Raw genomic sequence first — 20079 nt, 5'->3', positions numbered from 1 at the left:
TAACTATACATTTTCATGTTTTTCATCGTAAATTGCGCTTTAAACATAAGTTTGAAAGCCTGATTGACGTATTCTTTATTTTTATATTATAAAAGCTCCAAATATTGTAATTTATCTTTTAACTATTCATAAAAATTCTTTGCTTTAGTCTTTCGTGGCATTAATATCTATTAGTGTGCCCTTAAAACCATTGTCAGACAATTTAGTTTTCTATTCACTATTTTTCATTTTCAGATTCCGAATCTTCACCAGCACTTTCCGGTGCATCCAATAAAATATCCAGTGCAGAATCAACATCTTCTACTGTTTTAGTCGGAGGAACTTTTTCTTCATATTCATACCTTTTATCCTTAGTTTGTTCACGTCCAACTTTATCTGAAGTTTCATCCGATTTCGTATCGTCTGTCTCTGTTTTTAGATCTGCTTCTCTATCGGAGACGGTGTCTTCATACACCGTATCTTTGCTCTTAAATACGAATTTTGTTTTAACCAGCTTGGTGTTATCAACTCCGAAATCATCCTCTGGTTGTGCTACATCAACCTTCAGTTTCAACTCCTTTTTCGCTTTCTCCCTTTCAGCTCTCAATTCAGTCTCATCAGCTCTGAAATCTTCCACAATCTCAGTTTCAATGACATCCACTTCTTGCCCATCCTCAAAGAAGACCACAGTTTTGGAAGGTGCTCTTGAAAGCACGTCTTTCTCACTTTCATCAGAAATTTCAGACTCGCTGAAACTTGAATCACTCTCAAATGAATCTTCGTACGAACTTCCTGCGTCTTTAGCGACTTCCATTTCTCGTTCTTTGGCCTTTCTTCGAGCTTCGGCAGCTTTCCTTTTCTTCTCTTCTCTAGCTATTTTTTCTTTTTCCTTTTTAATCTTTTCATTTTCAGCTTTCCATTCTCTCCATTCCTCCAGCTCCTTCTTTATTTTTTCTCGCTTTTTCTTTTGTCTCTCTCTTTCGCGCTCTTTGACTTCGGCTAGTTTTCGTTTCTCGTCGGCTTTCTTTTCTTCCGCGAGTCTCAATCTCTCCTCTCTCGCCTTTCTCCATTCTGCCGATGCTTTCTTCCACTCTTCCACTGCCCGTTTTCGCTCTTGTATGGCTTTCAGTCTTTCTGACTTTTCCTTGCTTTCCAATTCTTTCAACTCCTTTATTCGTTTGGCTTCTTTTTCAGCTTTTTCCATTTCAATCGCTTCCTTTTCAATTTCTTTTAATTCCTCTTTGTCTGTTTTAACCTTCTGAGGCTGAAGAGAAAAAAAATCAATTTTTGTCACAAATTAGTTTAACTCTTCTATAGTTGATTCAGCGTTTGCTGAACTCACTAGACTCAAAAGACCCTCTTCTTTACAGAGAACTTGTAACTTTACTGTTTTTTTTTCTTCTCCCGTTTGTTATAAAATAGCAAATATCATCTCCCGTTTTTAGTTTTAAAGTCATTTTTGGGCCCGTTAAGAAAATTAAATTTAACTCTCTTAAAGATTCTAATAGTGTTGATAATCGGCTAATAGAAGTGGGTTTAAAAAATGTTCTTCTTTTAACATAGTTACAGTCTTATTTACAGTCTGTGTGGCTGTAAAAATAATTCATATTCGTGCCTATTCTATTAAAAGTAAATTATAACATGAAGTATATAGAAACATTGATAGTTGGCATTTACCGCATTCCTTGTCCGTGCGGCCTTGGCTACACGGAACAAACTACATGCTCTAAAAAATTTAGACTTAAGGAACACAATAGATACATCAGTTATCATGAATACGCGAAATCATCACCATTGGATTTCTTGTGCATAAATTCAATTGCAAAAATTCGAAATTTTTTTCCACCCCAGTCACATCAGCTCATCTCGTACCATGAAATCTTGTTTCATTCCTATGAATCCTGATTCCCTTGTTTACTATTTAGTTCCTTACCCCCTCACCATAGCGAGTGAAAATGCATCTTACCCTGATTTCCCTTCTCAGCCGCAGTGGTTTTTCTAGTTCTGTTTTTTCATCTTCATTTTTATTCTCCCTCTGCTATTGAGGTTTCTTCAGTTTTATTTCTCATCTTTGCATTCCATTTTTCGTTGCCAACTTTATGTTTGATAGTTCAAATCATTCTTGTTTCTTCGTATTCATGTCTAGCAAGTATTGAAAATTGGCGTCTATTTTTGAGCTTTTGAAACATGTCCACTGATATTTCCAATTTATACATTTTTGAAACGAATTTAAGTTTTTTTAATAAAGTAATATCTAACAATTTTAGTTTCTGGGGATTATTTATTTAATAAAGTATCCTGCTTAGGAGGATTTTCAAGGTAAAGAGCCATTGCCCGGAATTCCATACGCTGACATTTCCTTCTAATCTAATCTGAATCCTATGAAATTGAGAGTAACTTTAAAAATTGAAAGAAAAAAAAACACGTTCCAACGACAAAAAAAAATGAATTGATGCATAAAATAATATAAAAACTACATAGTATGATAAACTCGAAGTCTCGAGAGGCTTTTGTAATTATGAAAGTAATGGTTTAATTTTGATTTTCAAATTCTGCTATCGAAAATAAGTTCTATTTGTTTTATCAGTTTTTGGTAAATTGCAGACCCTCGCTTTTCTCCCCCTGCTTCAAAAGGCATGAAACAATCCACTACCATAGGGAAATCACGTGAAATCTAAGAGCTAATGCTGAACAACTTGTTTTGCAATATTAGCTCCAAACCTCATAGCCAAATACAAGGAGTGGCAGAGGATTATGTCTAACTGTTTTATTTACCATTATTTTTATTTTCTTTTCTTTTTTGCATGTTATGTCACAACTTTTGTGACATTCATATCAGCACGGTCATTAGTATTAAATACTTACCTTTCCCATACGCGCACTTATAACTTTCTCTCTTATACGTTTTCTGAGGCATTTCATCTGGTACAAGACTTTTCTCCAATCTTTTGTATACTTCTGTATATTCGCTTTATGCTTCCTCGATAACTAAAAAAAAAAAATTAAGCAATCATTATTTTACTCAGATTTACTGCAAGTACTGGTTAATTACAACAGACATACAAGTAAAAAACAGTACAGGATAAAACTGATTTTATTAACATAATTCATTCACATAATATGATTCACCAATCATTCAGATCATTTTGCACAGATTTATTGTAAGTATTTTTACAACCAGTAAATATTTTATAGCTGATTCCATGAACTAATTAATCATGTAATTCATTAACATAAGATTATTCACTAACTCAATGGTCATTTTACACATATTTTTTATAAACAATTATAAAGCCAATAAATATTGCATTATATATCTGGTTCTACAAACTACTTAAACATCGTGTAATTCATTAACACAATATGATTCCCAAAAACAAGGATCACTTTGCATACATTTATAGTAAGCAGTTTTACAGCCAATAAACCATAATATATTTGATTCCATAAACTACTTAAAAATCTTACAATTCATTAACACAATATGATTCCTAAATTCAATGATCACTTTGCATACATTTATTGTAAGCAGTTTTACAACCAATAAGTATTCTATAATAAATCTGATTCCGTAAACTATTTAAAAATTATGCAATTCATTAACACAATATGTTTTACTAACCCTGTGATTATTTTGCTTATATTCACTGTAGGCAATTTTACAACCAATAAATATTCTATAATATATCTATTTCAATAAACTACTTAATTATGTAATTTATTTATAGAACAAGTTTCATTAACCCGATAATTATTTTACCAATACTTATTGTAAGTAGTTTTACAACCAATAAATAATCTATAATAGATCTGATTTCAAAGTCTATTTAAATATCATATGATCTATTAAAAGTTTTATATTTATAATAATTACCAACTGTTGAACTCAGCATTGTTATAACAGCAAAAAAGCACGTTGAGGTTTAAGTTGCGTGTTGGAACAGTACGTAATTCATTGAAACTAATATATGATTAAATGAAGCTGCAAGGTAGTCGAAATCACAGGATGGTTTCGTTTAAATATTCAAAAATAAAAGTATCCTCAATTGCATCAATACGTAATGCGAATCCTATGAAAAAAATTTTTAACAAACCACCAGATTAGCCATAACGGAGTAGAATTTAGATCTTTCTTGTGATCTTAACGCAAATGCGGGTTAATTCCATCGAAAAGTCCTCCACGAAGGCAAATTTCCCCGAATGCTTGATCCAGCAGTTCTCTTGTCATCTGGATTGGGTTAAAAATTACAAAGCTATGTAGTAGAACATTAGTAATCGTAAACCCTAAATAGGGTCGTCTGTTCAATGACAGCTATAAAATACAATTGTGAGAACATTAATTAACGAAAGACCATCAATTATTTTGAAAATATGCACTGATTTAAATTTTATTAATTTTTTTTTAAATATTTAGGAGATGAATGAGGAATGAAATTTTTTCATCACATTGGTTTATCATTACTAGTCTTAAAATTTTGTTTTATAACAGACAGTTGAATTCACAGGACTGAAGCGACATATAGTCTAGCTCTTAATTTGGTTTTATAGCAGACAGTTGAATTCACAGGTCTGAAGCGACATATAATCTAGTTCTTAATTTGACTTTATAACAGACAGTTGAATTCACAGGTCTGAAGCGACATATAGTCTAGCTCCTAATTTGGTTTTATAGCAGACAGTTGAATTCACAGGTCTGAAGCGACATATAGTCTAATTCTTAATTTGGTTTTACGAGTTCATGCATAAACTGAAAAAGTAATGAGCTGAAATATGGTTCATATTTAAATAAAAATGATAAGAAAAGAAAAGAAAACGTTGAGAAGGATTACCGGAGGAAAAATAATTCTTCATTGTTGAGTTTGATTATTTTAATTATTTGCGAAATACTAAAGGAATTTTTTCATAAATTTATATCTTTTTCATAAATCATGCCCATTAATGTTATTAGTAAAAGCATCGTTTTGCAGTTACTTTCTTCATAAACATTTCAATCGAATAATTTTATAAAAATAACTGAAATATTAAATTAATAATGGATTATTGATTAGATGTACATTTAATTACTGGTTTTAAAAAGCAAATCTGGTTCTAAAACTTTCGGAACCCTTATGATAATTCCATGGAATCCTAGAGTTTGGGCAACCACTTGCCTTCGTATATAGTATTAAATATATAAACAATACCTAGACAGGTAATAAAAAGTAATCTAAATACATAAACATAAAAACAATTGGCTTTATTAAGCAAATACTAATTTCAATACATTTAAAAGAATCTTATATGATTGAGCATCTAATTTTATTTTATTTTATAACCGTCGTTGAACAGACGACCCCATTTTGGGCTTAAGACTACCAATATTCAACTCCGTAGCCTTGTTATTTTGAACCCATTCCAGAAGACTATTGAATTTTTGGATCAAGTATTGAGAGAAATTTGCTTTCTTGGAGGACTTTTTGAGAAAACTAACCTACATTTTCGCTACATGGAGAAGAAATACACGAAAACCTTTCAAGGTTAGTCTGACGATACGGGGACTCTAACCCATCATCCGTCAACCACTGACGATAGTTTACATCATCACTGTGGTCAATGCAAGAAGGGGCGGGAATTCGAATCGACCAGTCTTCGTTGGGATTCGAACCCGATTCACCTCAATGGAAGGCGAACGCTCTATCCCCTGAGCCACCAGGACTCATTGAGCAGTTAATGAAGAGATCAGATATTTCATGAAAAAAAAATAATTTGCTTTTACTGCTTTGTTCTATTACTATGAAAATTTAATTTGCATAAACTTTTACCAAGTATTCATCCTCCAGTTTATGGTGGTTGTAATGCGAATGGCAATCGAGTAATCTCATTAACATGGCCTGATTATTGTATGCAAGTTCAATCATTTCTTGTTGTCGTTTCCAGGTATTCATGCTGCGGAAAAGAAATACACCTTAACAAAATAACTGAATCAAACTAAATGAACATCGGACAAAGATCATGCTTAAGTTATGAATATGCTTAAGTGTAGAAATAGCTTAGATATGCTTAAGTGTAGAAATTGTAACGTTAAAATAATTACTTCGTAGCCAATTTAATAATTGCGTAGCTATTTTAATAACTACATAGCCATGCCTATCAAAAGCAGCTTATTTAAAATTGAAACATTCTTAATGATTGACAGATGCTTTTTAATTGGCAATTGAGATAAGTTTGTCAAGTATTTTTAATTTTCAATGTCTGCAGTTCATTGAATGCTTCCTATTAATGAATTTAATACAAGTAATTTATTTAAATGATTTTTTGTTTTCAAGCAAACCAAGGTAAAATAAATGACAACGAAACTTTCACGCTAAAAAATGTTATTGCTCGTGTTTGCTCTCAAGTTTCTGTCTGTGGTCAATCATTCAAAACGGAATCTTAAAGTTTCAAGTTTTGCAACTGGCGCTTCAGTATGGTGAAGTCACTAAATGGCGTTCGATAATAACTAAGAATACCAATATTTATATTTTATTTTACAACCGTCGTTGGCGAGTCGACCCTATTTTAAGTTTGCGACTACCAATGTTCAAATCCATAGCTTCGAAATTTTGAACCCAATCCAGAAGACAAGGAGACTCCTGGATCAAGTATTGGGAAATATGTTGTCTTCGTGAGGTACTTTTTGATAGAACTAACTCGCATTTACGTTACATGGTGAGGGAAATCATTAAAACCTCCGCTTGACGGCAATGGGACTCTATCCCATGATCCGTCTATCACTGAGGATATTTTTACGTCAAGCATTGTGATTGGGGTATACTGGGCGCGCATTTCTTATCGACCAGCCATGGTTGAAATCGAACCCGGGTCATTTAATAGGAAAGGAAGCGATAATTACATTTAACGCTTTTCACTGCAGTAACCAAAACAATCTCCAACTCTTCATTTGAAAATAAGTTTTACTCTTTTTGCATCTTCCTTTTCTGATAAATCGCCTGATACTACATCTTCATTTATTTTTACTGATTGCTACACACGCAAAATTAAATTCTTATATATAAATAACTCTATGAGCTTAAGTGTCAGAAAAAAAACATCTTATAAAGTATTATTAATCGAGGCACCAGGAAGAAAAATTCCTTTGTTTTCTTCTCTGAACTGCTTAATGATAATACCGTATGTTATCACTGCTGTTAGGGTTGATAAGAGTAAACGGCGATTAATTGCAAACATTTTCCAGGCTGTCAGTGTGCTACGCTGTTTCGATTTCCGATACCAACAATAGTCATTTTTTAACATGGGTCCAACTGATTCTGAGAAAAAATCATCTATCTGATTTAAGCAGCATTTCTGGACATAATCGGCCATGTATACTATTATCAAAAACCACACTGTTTCTTGAACGCAAACAACTATTAATTCAGCAGGAATACTATCATTACCATAAAATATACTAAGCAACCAAAATATACGTATTGTCATTTTCAATAAGCAACAAAATATAGGGTATGACATAATATTTTCCAATCTTTCAACGGAACTAATAAGATGTTTTAACTGCTCCCATTCTATTTTTCCTTTTGAGATTTTGAAATTTGTTATTATCAAAAAACAAAATGCCCAGTACAGAAGTAAAATGGCAAAATATGTACCGTTGTTCCAAACGCGCATTATTAAATCTAAAAGATATGTTACGTATAATGCTTTGGCATCGTTTAAATTAAAATGCCAACAATTACTGTTGCGTGGTAAAAGAGAACGATTCAGTTTGCTTATAATTATAGTAACGTTTGGACAGAGAAATAAAAAGAAACAGCACATAAAAAAAGAGCATCTTTTCTTATGAGAGCTTTTATCACAAAGAAATAATAGTAATTTGTGAATATTCAAACATTGCATTAGAATATACAACCACAATATTGTAACTAAGATTTCTGCAAAGATCTGAATGACAACAAAATCATTTCGTAGGTACTCGGAATCTTTTAAGCTACAGAATACATATCTTGCAAGTATGATAGCTTTCAATGAACCATAACTGAAAATTATTATCCAAAATTTAAAACTTTTCCTTTGAGTTGTGATTCCTATAGAAAACATTAAAATAGCCAATAATTTTGAATAATTCATTCTTTAATTAGTGAAGAAAAAGAACACTCCGAAGAAAAATGTAAAAACCTTTTTCTTTTTTTAAATTAAACTTTATAGAATTTTTATCTAAATTAATAGAATTTTATCTAAAAGAGATTAATTTAGCTCTCTTATATGAGCTGCAGCTCTCCGTCACTATAATTTCTATCCTAATCCATCAAGCTTCTAACAGAAAGATTGAGTGTGCAATTAAAAATGGATCGTACAGCTTAAGCGCGGCGTAAATAAAATACCACTACCAAAAGAAAAATTTTATTTTAAAATAATTATTACATTTAATGCTTTTAAGTCGCAATTTCAAATGTTCTATTTTTAAAGAGTAAGTGATTGCGCATCAAAATGTGTTTACATGATTATCATTTCATTATAATTATTTTAAAAGCGCTGAATTATTTGAACATGAATCAAGATAATAACAAGAGTGTATAGGATGATCAAGGAGGCTACTGCACGTGCTCAGAGCACTAAAGGTAAAACTGAAGCAGCCAAACAACGCACTGGAACTTATTTTCCGAAAGCACTTCGTAATGAAAATATTTTTTATAGTAAAGAGAATATGTATCAATGGTTTTAACCTTTTAATTTCGTGAAAGTTTTTATGATCGATCCAACCTCCTTTTCTCTGAATTGTCGCCAATCGATCCATCAAGTGTTTGTTGTCTCTTTGAATGGCACAAAAACGCTCTTGTTCTAGCTAAAAAGGAAATCAATAAATGAATTACTAGCGGAAAAACTATTGTCTTAGATTTATGAAAGTGCCTTTTACCAAACTTTCGGCATACACTTAACATTTTTTTTAATCATTTATCTTATTTCAGCTAATTTTCTGTCAAGTTCATTTTATTTCATTTCTCAAAATTTTTACTTTCGCAAAAAAAAAAAATCGAGTACAGTCGGACTTCTATTTAACGTACTTCCGTTTTACGAATTTCTCTATTTTGCGAATTTTTTTGTGGAACCAAGAATATTGTGGAAATTTCTTCGTAAAGTAACTTATCGTAACATAACTTTTCTTTAACTATTTTTTTTTTAGATCAATTTTCCTTATTTCCCAAAATATTTGAGAAAATTATAAACTTTTTAACGCATTTTATGGGGAAATGTTTATAAGTATGTGGAACTTTTTCAAACGAAAAACTCAGACAAAATTAATGGACTTAATCAATAGCAATTAAAATTAAGAACGCATGTGATAATGTATATTTAAAATTACCTTTATAATAAATGCAGCAATGATTTTATGTATAAAAATTAACTTTTTTATTCAGTGGAAAATATATGTGGAATGACAGTTTAACACTGGATAATGTTTTGTTCTATTCTTACTCTCTTGGCAGATTTCTTTTATGGTTAGGATTTCTAAAATAAATAATAGATAATAATTTACAAGATAAAGGTGTATCAATTGCAATTTTAATTATTTCTAGTGTTTATGAATTTAATACCTGTTTCGTGTTGTGTAAGTATTTCAAATGGTGATTTAACGAGTTTGCTATATAACGAACTTTTTTTCGGGATTTAGCGACTTCGTTAAATAGAGGTCCAACTGTATTTGCATTTTTTATTCCTTTTTAGATACATTTTATACACATTCAGCTCACAGTTGCACCCCACACACACTGGCATATTTATTGTGCCACTGAGTGGTAAGGGCAATTTAATGCACTAAATATTGTAAATAGTTAAATAATTTCGAAAATTTATTATCATTTGGTTAGAAAAGTAACGTAAAATAAATTAACAGCTTATGTAATAAATTTATCACCAATCGAAATTTCGACCATTTCTCACTGTAGTTATTAGAGATCGTAAACTGAGTCATTCTACGTAGTCATTATACAACTATCAGTCCTTTCTTGATTACTACAAAGAGAATCAAATGGTAATGAGTATTTATCATCAACCGAATTTCCAATCCCCTTTCAATTACACTGGAGTCTGATGACAATACACGATTAAATTTTGCTAGAAGCTGAGTATAGTGCCAATCAAAGTTCCGACTTCAACCGGAACACTGTGCCAGATGACAATGCAAATTTCAATCGTTCCTTGGCCCCTATAGGCAGTTCCTTTAGACTAGCTTCGATGCCGGGAGGGACATTACATGCGTGTAGAAACCGAGCCCGTTGACGGAAAAAATAAAATTTAATCATACATCCAACTTTTAGCATGAGAAATTGAACCCCTGCCGAAGTTTTATAAAACGAAGCCTCTGACCACCGCAATGAGCGAGCGACAACTTACTTAAAAACTGAATAGTAACTATCTCTGAAATATTTGAGATTAAGTCCCTTTTGGAAATGCATCCAGTTTTTTCCGTTATTCTATTAACGAGAAATTTGTTAATATGTGTTTGATCAAGAATTCTGATCAAGTAACTATCTTTGAAATATTTGAGATTAAGTCTCTTTTTGGAAATGCATCCAGTATTTTCAGTTATTCTGTTAACGAGAAATTTGTTAATATTTGTTTGATCAAGAATTCTGATCAAGTAACTATCTTTGAAATATTTGAGATTAAGTCCCTTTTTGGAAATGTATCCAGTATTTTCAGTTATTCTATTAACGAGAAATTTGTTAATATGTGCTTGATCAAGAATTCTGATCAAGTAACTATCTTTGAAATATTTGAGATTAAGTCCCTTTTTGGAAATGTATCCAGTATTTTCAGTTATTCTATTAACGAGAAATTTGTTAATGTGTGTTTGATCAAGAATTCTGATCAAGTAAATATCTTTGAAATATTTGAGATTAAGTCCCTTTTTGGAAATGCATCCAGTATTTTCCGTTATTCTATTAGCGAGAAATTTGTTAATATGTGTTTGATCAAGAATTCTGATCAAGTAACTATCTTTGAAATATTTGAGATTCCCTTTTTTGAAGTGCCTTTTTGGAAATGCATCCAGTATTTTCAGTTATTCAATTAACGAGAAATTTGTTAATGCGTGTTTGATCAAGAATTCTGATCAAGTAACTATCTTTGAAATATTTGAGATTAAGTCCCTTTTTGGAAATGTATCCAGTATTTTCAGCTATTCTATTAACGAGAAATTTGTTAATATGTGTTTGATCAGGAGTTAGCGTTACAAGAATATCAGTTCGTAACTATAGTAACTAACTGATATTTTTTTGTTTTTCTCTCTGTATTTTTACAGAAATATTACATAGTGTATTAACATTAATATGATATTATAATACAATACCTTCATTCTTCCTAACTAATTATACAGTTAAGTCTTCTTAATGTTTCACCGTAAATATAATTGATCAGCATGAGCGCTAATTAACTTTTTAATAGCTGACAGGGTACATTCTAAACAACGTGTTATTAGTTAGTATTAATTAATTTAATAAACCATACATATAAACGCATCTCAAACGGAAGAAAACGCGAGATTTTATAATACATTATACCTAGATCATTTATTATATTTAAAATCAGTTCATTGTAACTAATCAAAATTTTACAATTTACAATAATTATAAAATCAATTTTGCATAAAAGTCAATATTATAGACTTTTTGGAAGCATAGAAAAGATAAAAATTAAGTTTTGAAAAAAATGAATGATTGCGTTCAATTCTACTATTAAATGCCTTAAAAATCAGTAATCCAATAATTAATAACTGGAATTTTATACCTTGTAAAATATGAAGTGCGAGTTTAAGACTTAAATTATTTTTCAGAATGTATTAAGAGTATTTCTCAGCTTATTTCAACCTTTTATATGAAGCAAAATATGAATCTTCCAAGTAAAAAAAACAAACAATCAGCTTTATTTTATTTGTCTTTGCTTTAAATTAGTTATCTACTTTTCGAGCAAATCACGAAGAACTTCGTGACGACATTGTGTTATTATCGTTCTTCTGAGTTACGAAAGTCAAACAATCATTTTTTTTAACAGGTTATCAGTAAAAAAATGTAAACACGTCATAAAAACAAACTTCATTTTTCTTTGATTGGGACATCCTTACGAAACAAACACGCGATGGAAGTTATATTTGTTTACAAGAATTTATCAATGAAAGTTCTGGAAGTTATAAAATATTTTAAGATAGTTTTTTTATGTTAATCAAAAACAAAGAATTTAAAGTAGTAATTTCGAGCATAATAACATGCTACAAATATTTTGTAAAATGCAATGAAATTATATATTTTTTAATAACAATAATTTTAATTTTAATTATATTAAATTATCAGGAAAAGTTTACATGTGAAAAAAAAGAAAAATTTTATTAATTAAAAAAAAGTTAAATTTTTTGAGAGAGTGCTTAAACAAGACTAAACATGCTTCAAAAGTTTAATTTATGGATCTATGATGGAAATCGAAAAATTATGTAATCGTATTGGTGAAATAGAGTAGAGAAACGCGGAAAAGTATTTATCTCTCTATATCAAAGAATCGTTCTACGTTAAACTGATCACCCAAGCCGGAACATCTGCATCGTGACCCAAGAATCCAAGATCAAAAAAACTGGATTTGGCTCAGTAGGTCTTGGCCTGGCCCTTCATGTGCTGTCGTGCCACTGAAAAAAAAAAAATTTTGTTTTCAATATATTATGAATTTTGGAATAAAAATATAACTGGCCTGGAGTTTCTTTGGTTTGTAATACAGATGTGGATGTGTGCGTGGTGCTTTATCGTCGATTCTGCTTTTAGCTATAAAAAAAATAATAATAATCTGTAATAATGAAACTATCAACAAAAATACTTAAGAAGATTACATTACACCAATTTGAAATAATTATCGAAATATTATTGATAAAATGTACAAGGAGTACAAAACCAGAAAGTTTAACTTCTATTATAGACATAATTATAAAATAACAAAGTTATAAAGAGTTTTTTCAATTATCGTTTCAAGAATATTCTAAAATTCTAGAGAGACAAAAATTAAACGTGTCCTTTTTAACTTTGAATAATACTTAAAATCTTGTTTTATGCTTCAGAGAGATATTAATGTAATCGCATGTAATTAACGAAAAAAAATAACAGTATATACTCTCTCTCTATATATATATATTTTTTTTTAATATTCGAATGCAAAGTGATTCGCAATTACCATTTTTAATAGACATTCTTAGAACGCAATATTACACACACAATAGATCATGCGCTCACTAGAGATCGAGTTTAATATTATACACACACTAGAAGTCGGAAATTAATATTTAAGCAAAGAAAGAACAAAACATTAATTAAAATCTGACAATTCACAATAGAGGATACAGGCGCTTAAAACATAAAAGCCTATTCGATCGCTTAAGGTAATTGAGTTTAAAAAATATATGATTATCTGCGACTTTCAATCCAACAGTCGAGCTTATTTTGATGTTTTAAATTCCTCCATTCTCAGAATCCATTTAGCCTGTAACAGAATTAACTGTGTGGATCTGCATTGATTCAAATTTAACCTAATACAGTCAGACAAAGACTATTAAAGTAAAAGTTAAGCTTAATGTAACAATTGCACATCAAATTAGCACATATAAGTTAGGTTAAAAATTATGTACAAAAAAGTATTGTTAAAAATTTATATTTGCCATTTTAGATTTCAAAAAATTTACACTTTTGAATGAAGAGAATAACTGAAATTCAAAAAAAAATGAAATAAATGACTGTACAGTCAATAAACAAGCAACTTTCAAAAATTAAGAATTTATGTTTAAAATTTTTTGGATCTCTTAAATTCCTCATTCTTAAAAGTTCTTAATAATTGAAAAAGACTATTTGGAATTTTTGAAAGTCACCACTTTTCTTTTGCTTATATGCTTCTCGTTGCTTCTGCAGATTGGCAAAAAAAATTTGTTAAAGGGTTGAAATAAATAGCGATTGAGTAAATGAATTTTCTCAAATGAATTTTCTGTTCCTCCTCTCAGTAATATTTTAGGCTTGTTTTTTAAATCAGAGATAAAAAAAATAATAATAATCAAATATAAGAGTCTTTTTTTCTTTTTTAATCTCAGATGGAAAATAGTCTGCATATTCTCAGTTCCCCCCCCCTTCAATGTCATGATGGGGGATATCTGCTACCGTTAGCATGCATTTGTCAGATTTTAATAACTATATTGATCTTTTCTCGATTGAATATTAATTCTTCTGCTCGTAATGTATGCGTAATGTTTACTTCACTTTCTGAATTCAGAACAAGAATTTTAAAAATATACATTAAAGGCAGTAAATACAGAACACCTTGTCAATATATTGTTGGGTGGGTTAACGACACATGCATCCAGTTAAAGTGGGGTACCCATTTGTGGCCTGCCTCGGCAACCACCGATTTTCCAAAGAATATATAATGTGTAATGTCACTTATATATTCTTTGGATTTTCCTCCAAAAAAACTGAAATGATGAAAACACTGTCGGGTAAACAGGTTAGAAATCCGCCTATTCTCACTTTCCAACTGACTCGCCTGAAGAGATGATGCGTCTTCTAATCTGGAATGTCTTATTTTTACTATGTAAGCCTTTAATTATCTATTTCATTATACATTAAACTTCCTCGACTTTTAAGTTTTTTTGTCATCCTTATTTTCTGTAATTTGCTAGATGAATAATTTAATTCCTTTTTACTCATTCAATTTAGAAATATAGCGAGTGACTCTTAACTTTAAATTAAAGCACGCATGTGCTACACCATTTAACCAACCACTAAAGTTTCCAACACTTAAACCCCATTAATATTATTTTTGATTTTTGTCATGAAATCAAATTTTTTGACAGATAAATATTTGGCAAAAGCAAAATATTTTATGTAGAATGATCTGTAATTCTCAAGAAAACTTAATGAAGAAATTGGAGGTTATTAAAAATTGAATAAAGACTTTATACGTTTTCTTTAATAATACCTTACTTTTAATAATATTCTTTACTGAATTTTGTTATACATTTACCTGAAAACGAGTTTGGGTTATAAATTTATCGTGTTTTAAACTCATTTGAAATTTTATATGTATCTGCCTTTCCGATTTTGTTTAATCAAATTGACTTTTTTATTTATTTATTTTTTTGGTTCCCTCCAATGAATGAGGAAAAGAGTGCAACTTTAAAATCTTAAATAGGAACCCCTTTTCCGCTTTAGATTTGGATTCTTTATAAGTAAATTCATTGAACTGATTTTTCATTGATAAAATTTGGGTTTTAAAATTTTCTCAATGACATAGCATTTAAAAGATATATGCATATATTAAAAATAAATTTTTACTACATATCCCACAACAGAAAGTGGAAGATTGAGTAGTTTTCTAAAATATTAAACTCGTCTATTTTTAAGTTTTTGTTCTAAGTTTGATATTTTCAAATGCCTCCGTCTTAAATAGTCCAAATTTGCAAAAAATAAAGGTTCTGGTTCTCTTTCGTTAAAGGGGCTATTGGTGATAGTTTAGGTAAGGTGCCATTGACCGTTATACATTTACCGAGTGAGTATGCTTACACAGATGATTTTTTAAAGTTAATTGCCACACCCAGTATACACTTCTCTGATGTTGTTTTTTTAAGATTAATTGTCACTGCCTGGTATACACTCATACGCAATTTAGCCTTATCACACATGTATACGAAAACTTACACTGGATTTTGAGGTTAACAGGTTTCATTTGTATCATTGAAAAGATATTATCGGGAAATATTTCATTCAGATATGTTTAGTTTTAGATCCTAGTATTTTTTGAGATAATGCACCATTTTCATACTTTTCAGAAACCCTGTACAAGAAACTTAAAACTTGCTAATAGAACCACATTTTTCAACTCTAGAGTTGACTGTATTACTCTTTCCCTCTTTTCTTATTTTTTAAATTGATGTTTCAATTTTTCGTCCATGGCGATATGATATTTCAAAAAACTCATATATAAAATATCAAAATCATTAGAACGTTAAAACTGGTATACTCTTTGAAATTAAGTACTCAGGCTTAAATTGATTCAATCTCACTTTTCGCTAATTTTAGCTAATAAGATACCAAAAAAACTAAAACGAGTACCTGTTTTAACATTATATCGGCGATTGTCATAGTTCAGGCAAACCTATAATACTGAAGGTATAAATTTGTGCTGGTTTTCTTAAAATGGTGTCTCAATTTTTCGTCGTGGGCAACTGTCAGATAATTCTTTATATACGATACTTCAAAAAACTCATACATAAAATATCAGAATCATTAGAGCATTAAAATTAGTATATTCTTTGAAATTAAGTATTCGAACTTATTTTGATTATGTCTAACTTTTCTTGAACTTTAACTAATACGGTACAAAAAATTATTAAGAGTACCTGTTTTAACATTATATCTATGATTTTCATAGTTCATGCAATCCCACTTATATTGAAGATATAAATTTGTGCTGGTTCTCCCAAATCCTTTTGTTCTGGAGGCTTCATAAATTTGAAACATTTTATATTTTTTTAAATATTAAGTGCATTAAAAATTAAATAGCTTTTCAGAATATTTGGGGCGACGAGCTAATAATATTGAGAGGATCAATAAATTTTAAATCTAATAAACAAAGTTGTTTTTTTTCTTCTTGCGTATCAGATGCTTTAGCCAGCTTTCAATTTAAAACTGATGAATCACTGATCTAGATCAGCGCGGGATAGTCAATGTTGAACTGGATCAGCAACTTATTTGTTTAAGTTGGGCCTCGCTAAAATTTATTACAAATGCATGAAACTAGAGAATTTTTTTACTTTTGTGTCAAAGACCACTTTTCATAACCTTCATACAAAGCTGTTGAGTGTAAATTTAAAACTTTCCCAGAAAAAAGAACTTTTTACCTAAAACGTTGTATGTATATTGCTTGTACTTTTAATAGGAGCAAGGGAAATTGAACATTTGAAAAAGCACTTAAAAAAATTTTATACTGAAAAGGGGTAAATAAAACACACAAGTACCATTCGTTTATAAAAACAGTGTTGTAACATTTAACTAAATATTTTGCAAAGAACTCATATTTGCTTAAAAAATATTTTTGAAATTTTCTCGGAATGAAAAGGGATGTTTTAAAATGATCCCGTTGTGCAACTTAAATTATATTGAAATTCTCTAACTTTAAACTTCTGAAAATACGGACTTATTTTGTTCATAGAATTTAACATTCATCATATTTTTTTCAATATTCATCTATTTTTCATACTATTATTAAGGAGCAATTTCTACAAAATAGTGAATATTAGCAGTCATCTATCGCGTCCTCTTCCTCTAATGTTCGTGTTCACGTAGGCATATGTGTAATTCTTCCAAATATGCGTACGTGAGCACGGATTTGAAACATTAGAGAGAATTATCAATACTGTTTTACATCCTCTAGCTTTCATGTGCGTATGTTCTAGAGCAGTGGTTTCCAACTGGCAGCCCGGGGGCCGCATCCGGCCCGCGAAGCCTTTTTTGTGGCCCGCGAATTAAAATATGTTAGTTGTCATTTTTTTGCGGACAATTTTCGTACAAACTCTATATGGGTTAAAAATACTTTTCTCGTTAATAAAAACCTAATTTCTTCGTTTCTGTGAAATTTATCATACCAACGGTGCAAAAAAATTATTTCTCAGGTTTTGCATCCAAGAAAATATTTATTCAAATACAAAAATAATCGTGTATGTTACTCTTTTTTATTTTATTTTTTTTTGTATTTTGTGAATATAATCTAGCATGTGCGTATCAGAAATTTTCTCGAAGAAATTCTCCGATTTAACCTTTTGAAACCACTCATTTTGGACGAAAATATTTACACACATATTTGTAAATTTTTAACTTAAAATGTAAATATCTATTCTCTGGTGGTTGCAGCAGACAAACCTCAATTTTCTCATTGAATATTTTGTGTGCTACAATGTAAGTTTTAGTACCAACCTTTTTAAAGTTTTATATCTTAACAGTTAGATATCTATTGCGCATTAATTGTTTAATACACAGGTGCACATTAAAGTTATTGTAGCCCGAATTTTCATTATTTATTTCATATTTTTAAAAATATTATTAATAACAATAAAATATTTTTTAAAAATTTACTTCTTATTTTAATTTGTATTTCAATATTTTTGTTTTGCACAGCTTGGTAAAAACTGACAGTAATATTTAATGTTCCTTCAAACTTTATATTCCTGTATGTTAGAACTTATGTATGTTAGAGTCCTACATAAAGTTTTGACAAAGTTTCTGCCCGCCATTTGATTTGTTCTTAATTGTGGCCCCCGGCCTCATGTAAGTTGGAAACCCCTGTTCTAGAGAATAAATTCTCAACCTATTTAGCGTTGCCGCCCCTCTAAGGAGAAGAAAAAATTTCAACCGACCCCTTTGCGAAAATCTAGTTAATTAGAGCATGGGGAAGGAGAGGGTGTGCTGAATTATGGATGGGTGATCGTGTAAAGCTAAGGGTGGTGGCGCTAGTGGTAAAATTGCTCTTTCAAGACTTCCGGGTTACTGCTTCCGATATATTTTTACTCCGCAGATTGAAAAAACGCGCCATTATTGCATCACATCTTTTGCAGTATTTCACATGTTCCGAGTTCTTTCTTTCAGCCTTTAAACTTCAGCATTATCATATTAATATTATAATCATTAGAATATTTTCTAATTAGGCTAACTTAAAAAGATATTTTTAAAGATATTTTTGGCGACATTTTATTCAAATGTAGCCAAATAAGGGATAAAATACAAAACATGGCAAACCTTAAGAATTATTTACAATGAGATATTAACTTTCCAAAATTTTTTTTGGCCTTACGACCTCTGAGAATCAATACATTTCTGAAAGCTGTTATGAATGGTACAATTATGTTTAGATTTGAACCCAAAGTACAATAACAAAACTGCATAGAATATTAGGCTTGTTCACAGATCGCCTCGTAGTCATAACATAAGCGGAGGGATACACCGGAAATTTTCTAAATTTCTTCCGGTTTAAGGACGCTTGTTATTGTTTACATTAGACCACCCATCCATAAGACGCAACATTTTAAGCAATTTTCGTACCCAGTAAATTTGCTTGATTGTTTTTTTCTTCAAATAATGCGCACGTTAACTCGATACTTTTCTACCGTCAGGTAATCGCAGTCTATTTGTTATAATCAAAATAAATATGGTCATGAAAAAAATACCACAAATTTAAATATAGTAAAAAAAAGTAATTTATTCTTAATTGGATAATTAAAAAAACACCCAAAAATAATTTTTCAACTCTAAGAAGTAGTATCAACGAAACAATCAAGTACCTACGTCAGGGGGATGATTGTGCTTGATGGTTCAGAGCATGTTTCTTAACGTTCGGTTCGATATTTTTAGTGAGGTGAAGACGCAAGTCCCCGCGTTTTCTCTTCTTTGTGACTAGATCCGTCAGAGCACTGAATCTTTGTTTGACAAGGTAGGAGGAAGGGAAGGCAATAGTCCACAGTCTAGGGTAGAGATGACAGAAGTCACTTTGAAGACAAACTTCTGTGAGACGATCTCTATTTCATTCATTGAAAGTTCGACCAATTCCTCCTGAATCTAAACCTCTGCTGTTTCAATATTCACAAAAGGGTTCATGACCCATTGAGGGACTTCTAGAGACAAAACTTCTTTAAAACGGTCAGAAAAGTCAATCTGTAAAGATTCAAGGTGTTGACAATATTCTTGTGTATCACCAGAGAGAATTTCACCATTCTTTTTAATATCCGATAAGATTGGAAATTGGCTGAACTCATTCCGACCAAAATTCTGCTTCTTCAAAATGATTTTTTTTAAAAAAAAAAGACAGAAATAACTGATTTTGTAGTGATCAAATTGCAAATAAACACCATTAAATTTTACAAATAAATCCGTTAAGTATGCAACGTCTCTCTTAAATTCAAGCAATCGGTCTCTCAGAGCTACATCACTGTCTTCGAGGAACTCAAGCACTAAAAAGATTCTAAAACCTATTGAGACAGGCCCCTTTGGAAATCCAACGAATCTAGGTGAGTAACAGCAAACGATTGAATTCTTCATCGTTTTTCTTACACAGATG

The 20079-nt window shown here is 30.6% G+C and overlaps 2 protein-coding genes across 2 annotated transcripts in view; one reads left to right on the top strand and one right to left on the bottom strand.

Moving 5' to 3' along the window:
* LOC107457230 (golgin subfamily A member 6-like protein 22) lies at positions 1-16574 on the bottom strand. Its single transcript, XM_071180192.1, has 6 exons — positions 16373-16574; positions 12691-12761; positions 8679-8797; positions 5781-5904; positions 2845-2967; positions 1-1243 (listed from the first exon to the last, which is right to left on the bottom strand). Exons 1-6 carry the CDS (start codon positions 16491-16493, stop codon positions 218-220), a joined length of 1584 nt encoding a protein of 527 aa, XP_071036293.1. The 5' UTR covers positions 16494-16574; the 3' UTR covers positions 1-217.
* Positions 14505-20079, top strand: part of LOC107457231 (phospholipid hydroperoxide glutathione peroxidase-like) — a 35066-nt gene continuing 29491 nt past the window's right edge. Inside the window, exon 1 of the mRNA XM_071180193.1 lies at positions 14505-14565. Within this exon, the coding sequence (XP_071036294.1) occupies positions 14526-14565 (40 nt within the window). The 5' untranslated portion in view covers positions 14505-14525. The remainder of the gene's footprint in view (positions 14566-20079) is intronic.

The sequence above is a fragment of the Parasteatoda tepidariorum genome, chromosome 4, assembly GCF_043381705.1.
Source record: "Parasteatoda tepidariorum isolate YZ-2023 chromosome 4, CAS_Ptep_4.0, whole genome shotgun sequence".
Classification (NCBI taxonomy): domain Eukaryota; kingdom Metazoa; phylum Arthropoda; class Arachnida; order Araneae; family Theridiidae; genus Parasteatoda; species Parasteatoda tepidariorum.
Note: the sequence above shows the minus strand (reverse complement) of the source record. Positions and strands in the feature narration are given on the sequence as shown.

What these genes read in the sequence shown, in the direction of transcription:
- LOC107457230 (XM_071180192.1), bottom strand. Translation starts at nt 16,493, where the DNA reads ATGTTTCAAATTTATGAAGCCTCCAGAACAAAAGGATTTGGGAGAACC. An exon ending in TAGATATAATGTTAAAACAG is followed by an intron (nt 12,762 to 16,372) that starts GTACTCTTAATA and finishes TTTTTTTTATAG; the next exon opens with CTAAAAGCAGAATCGACGAT. An exon ending in ACAAACCAAAGAAACTCCAG is followed by an intron (nt 8,798 to 12,690) that starts GCCAGTTATATT and finishes TTTCCTTTTTAG; the next exon opens with CTAGAACAAGAGCGTTTTTG.